Here is a 3,400-nt window from a genome sequence, read left to right as displayed (position 1 = left end):
TGATGTCGAGTCGGTCGACCAGTCCAGATATTTGGCATGCTAGATATTTGTTTGCCGTCGGCGAGGTGTCGGCGACACGTCAGCGAGCCTCTTTGATGCGTCGTTATGTAGTTCACACATAAAGATTGCTGAGCGCCAATCACCCGCTGATTTTCCCCGATCACAGCCCGACCTGTCGGCGAGCTCATGAACTTGCAAATCGGGCTTAAATCGGGCTTAAAATCCTGTAGTGTGAACTAGGCATTAACCGTACAGACAAAATCAGTTTAAACATTCTTCAAAAATATCTTCTGTGCTCTACAGAAGGAAGTCAAACAGGTTTAGAACAACATTAGGATGACTAAATGATGACAAATATATATATGATGACAAACATACTGACAGCTGCACATGAAATTTGCATGGAATTTCAGTTTTGGTACATTCACAGGTATCATGAGCCCGTTTGTCAGCACTTGTGTGGGACTGAGGAAGTTTTGTTTGTGGCCTTTGATACAAATACATCATTGGTGGCAAGCTAATCACAGACACTCAAGGAGTCACAAGTCACTGTAGCTTTAGGATAAAGACAGTCACGGGCTCAGAGATGAAGGAAAGTGGCCTGGAAGGGCCAAGTTTGCCCACCCCTGCTTTAGAGACTCCATGCGGGCTACCAGGTGTCCACGGGCACCACGTTGGTGACCACTGGTCTAGATAATGTATGTATTGTGTACAAAATAGATTACAACTAAACTAAAAGTTAAAGTTGCTTTATGGATAAAGCGCACATGATAACATATATTATGTAAACACAAACTTTTTATTTTGACTTTTTTTATTTTGACTTATTTTGAAGAATATATTATGTAAACAAACTTTTGATACTTTTTCAAACTTTTTATTTATTTTAAGCAATTTTACAGCACTAATATAAATATACATACACACACACACACACACATAATAATGGGTAGATAATATTAGATAAGATAAGATTTTTCACTGTAAATTATTCAGAAATTGATAAAGGTGATGACTGATTGTTTAAATTTTGAAAGCTAGATTTCCTGTTTTTTCAGGTAACGCAATCTGGAAGGCCTTTTTCTTTACCCCTGACTTCTACCCAGAGAACAGCTCAGCCTGCTTCCACACTCATATCTGCCTCTGCATCAAGCCATACGTCACGTTCCATGACCCTCCGCTGCTTTATGACCTGTCGAAAGACCCGACAGAAAGCACCCCCCTGAGTCCAGACACTGAGCCCCAGTTCTACTCAGTTCTGGAGGTCATAAGGGCAGCAGTAAGCCATCATGCAGAGAGTCTGAAGCCTGTCCCAGTACAGGTTTCTCCTCTGCAAATAGTATGGAAGCCATGGCTCCAGCCCTGCTGCTCCTCTCTCAGTCAGCTGTGCACGTGTGAACGAGATCATCAGATAGAGGAGCTACGAAATGAGCTTAAAAAAGAATAGTCAGGTACTCCGAATCCTCTGGCTCTAATGCACAAGAAGGGCATGCAATACTTAAAAGGATAGTTCATATAAAAAAAAAATACAAATAAAAAGTCCCAAGCCTGTGACTTAATTTCTCTGTAGAACACAAAAGAAGGTATTTTGGTTCACAAAAGAAGAAAACTGGTAACCTAACAGTTTTGACTTCATTGACTTCTGTTCTATATCTTCTTTTATGCTAAACAGAAAAAAGAAAGTCATACAGATTTGGATCGAAATGAGGGCGAGTAAAGATGACAGTTTAAATTTTTGGGTGAACTGTCCGTACAACATTAGCTTAAATACTAATTTAAAAGTGCGGTCACATTTAATGTTGTTCAGAGAATTTTGTGGACGAAATGCTGTAATTTCCACACAATTGGCAATTTTGCGAGGGCAAGAAAATGTTCACTCAGATTCGGCATGTTTGCCACAAAGTTGCTTGGTTTAAAAGCGACTTCTGTGTGAGCTGTGCTTCATACATCGCTAATCTATTGACGGCAGACAATGGTCAGTTTTTACCTGCAAAAATGTTACCAAAATTTGGCTGATTTAACCGAATTGTAATGCAATTTCACTGTAAAAAATATAAAGAACCATAATATCCTATATAGGTTTGAAATAAAGAGAAGAAAAGGAAAGGAAAAACAAAACATTTTCTAGCCAAATTTGTATCAAGATAGTACATCTAAGGTCATTTGCAACAGTGTTTGTAAGCACAGCCAGGTTCCCTGTTCTGAGTTCTGTATTCCTCCTAGCCTGGAGATGCATCATCCTGATTGAACATTGTAAGGTCAGGGATTTTGTGAAGCAGTAATTACTACCTTTATAATTTAGTAATTTAGTAATTACTACGCAGCATTTTGGACCATCTGGAGATGAGATAAACAAGATTGAGTGATCCCTAAATACAATTAATTACAATAGTCCAATTGTATTGAAATAAATGCATGAATAACAGTTTCCAGATCCTTAAAAGAAAGAAAATATTTTATTTTAGCAATCATCCTAATCTGAAAAAATGCTGACTTAACTGAATTTATCTGTTTATCAAATTTGTGAGCTGGGTCAAAAATAATGCCCACATTCCAAACACAAATGCCTACAGTTTTAGTTATAGGATGCAGAGTTTCGGAAAGGATGGCTACACATTCAGGCCGTCCAAAAACCAACACTTCAGTCTTAGAATCATTTAGCTGTAAAAAAATTATCCGGCATCCAAATTGTAACTTAACTCACACAATCAATCAGAAACTGGAGAGATATATTCTCATCTGGTTTCATTGGAAGATAAAGCTGTATATAATCTGCATAAAAATGGTATGAGATCTGATGCTTACGAAAGATCTTAGCTAAAGGAAGATGATAGAGGGAGAACAAAATAGGGCCTAAAATGGAACCCTGTGGTACCCCACATGTACATGCAGCATTGACAGAGGTAAAATTCTCAATAGCTACAGAAAGGATCTCCCCTTAAAATAGGAAGAAAACCAACATAAGGCTGTTCCTCTAATTCCAACGTACTCCTCCAATCATCTCAATAAGATAGAATGATCAATAATATCGAAAGCCGAGCTAAGATCCAGAAGAACCAAAACCCCACATTTTCCAGAGTCAACAGCTAATAACAGATAATTTAACACGTTCAAAAGAGCAGTTTCTGTACTATATTGAGCTCTAAACCTAGACTGAAGCTTGTCCAATATGTCACTGTTCTTTAAGAAGGAGGAGAGTTGATTAATAACAACCTTCTCACATTTGAAAAGAAAGTAAGTTTTGATATAGGCCGGTAATTAGCTAAAACCTGTGGCTCAAGGTTAGGATTTTTAAGTATAGGGTGTATCACTGCATGTTCAAAACAGGATGCAACATAACCATTATTAAGACTACAATTAATTATGATCTGAATATTAGGACCAATGGTATAATACTGCC

General features: G+C 37.9%; 1 protein-coding gene across 1 annotated transcript in view; it reads left to right on the top strand.

The window, feature by feature from the left end:
• LOC107691625 (steryl-sulfatase-like) overlaps positions 1–2,273 on the top strand; it is a 24,851-nt gene extending 22,578 nt beyond the window's left edge. Inside the window, exon 10 of the mRNA XM_016490314.1 lies at positions 1,059–2,273. Within this exon, the coding sequence (XP_016345800.1) occupies positions 1,059–1,447 (389 nt within the window). The 3' untranslated portion in view covers positions 1,448–2,273. The remainder of the gene's footprint in view (positions 1–1,058) is intronic.
• Positions 2,274–3,400: the final 1,127 nt, after the last annotated feature.

The sequence above is a fragment of the Sinocyclocheilus anshuiensis genome, unplaced genomic scaffold, assembly GCF_001515605.1.
Source record: "Sinocyclocheilus anshuiensis isolate Anshui unplaced genomic scaffold, SAMN03320099.WGS_v1.1 scaffold442, whole genome shotgun sequence".
NCBI lineage: Eukaryota > Metazoa > Chordata > Actinopteri > Cypriniformes > Cyprinidae > Sinocyclocheilus > Sinocyclocheilus anshuiensis.
The sequence above is the reverse complement of the archived record's forward strand: the minus strand, read 5'-3'. Positions and strand labels throughout refer to the sequence as shown.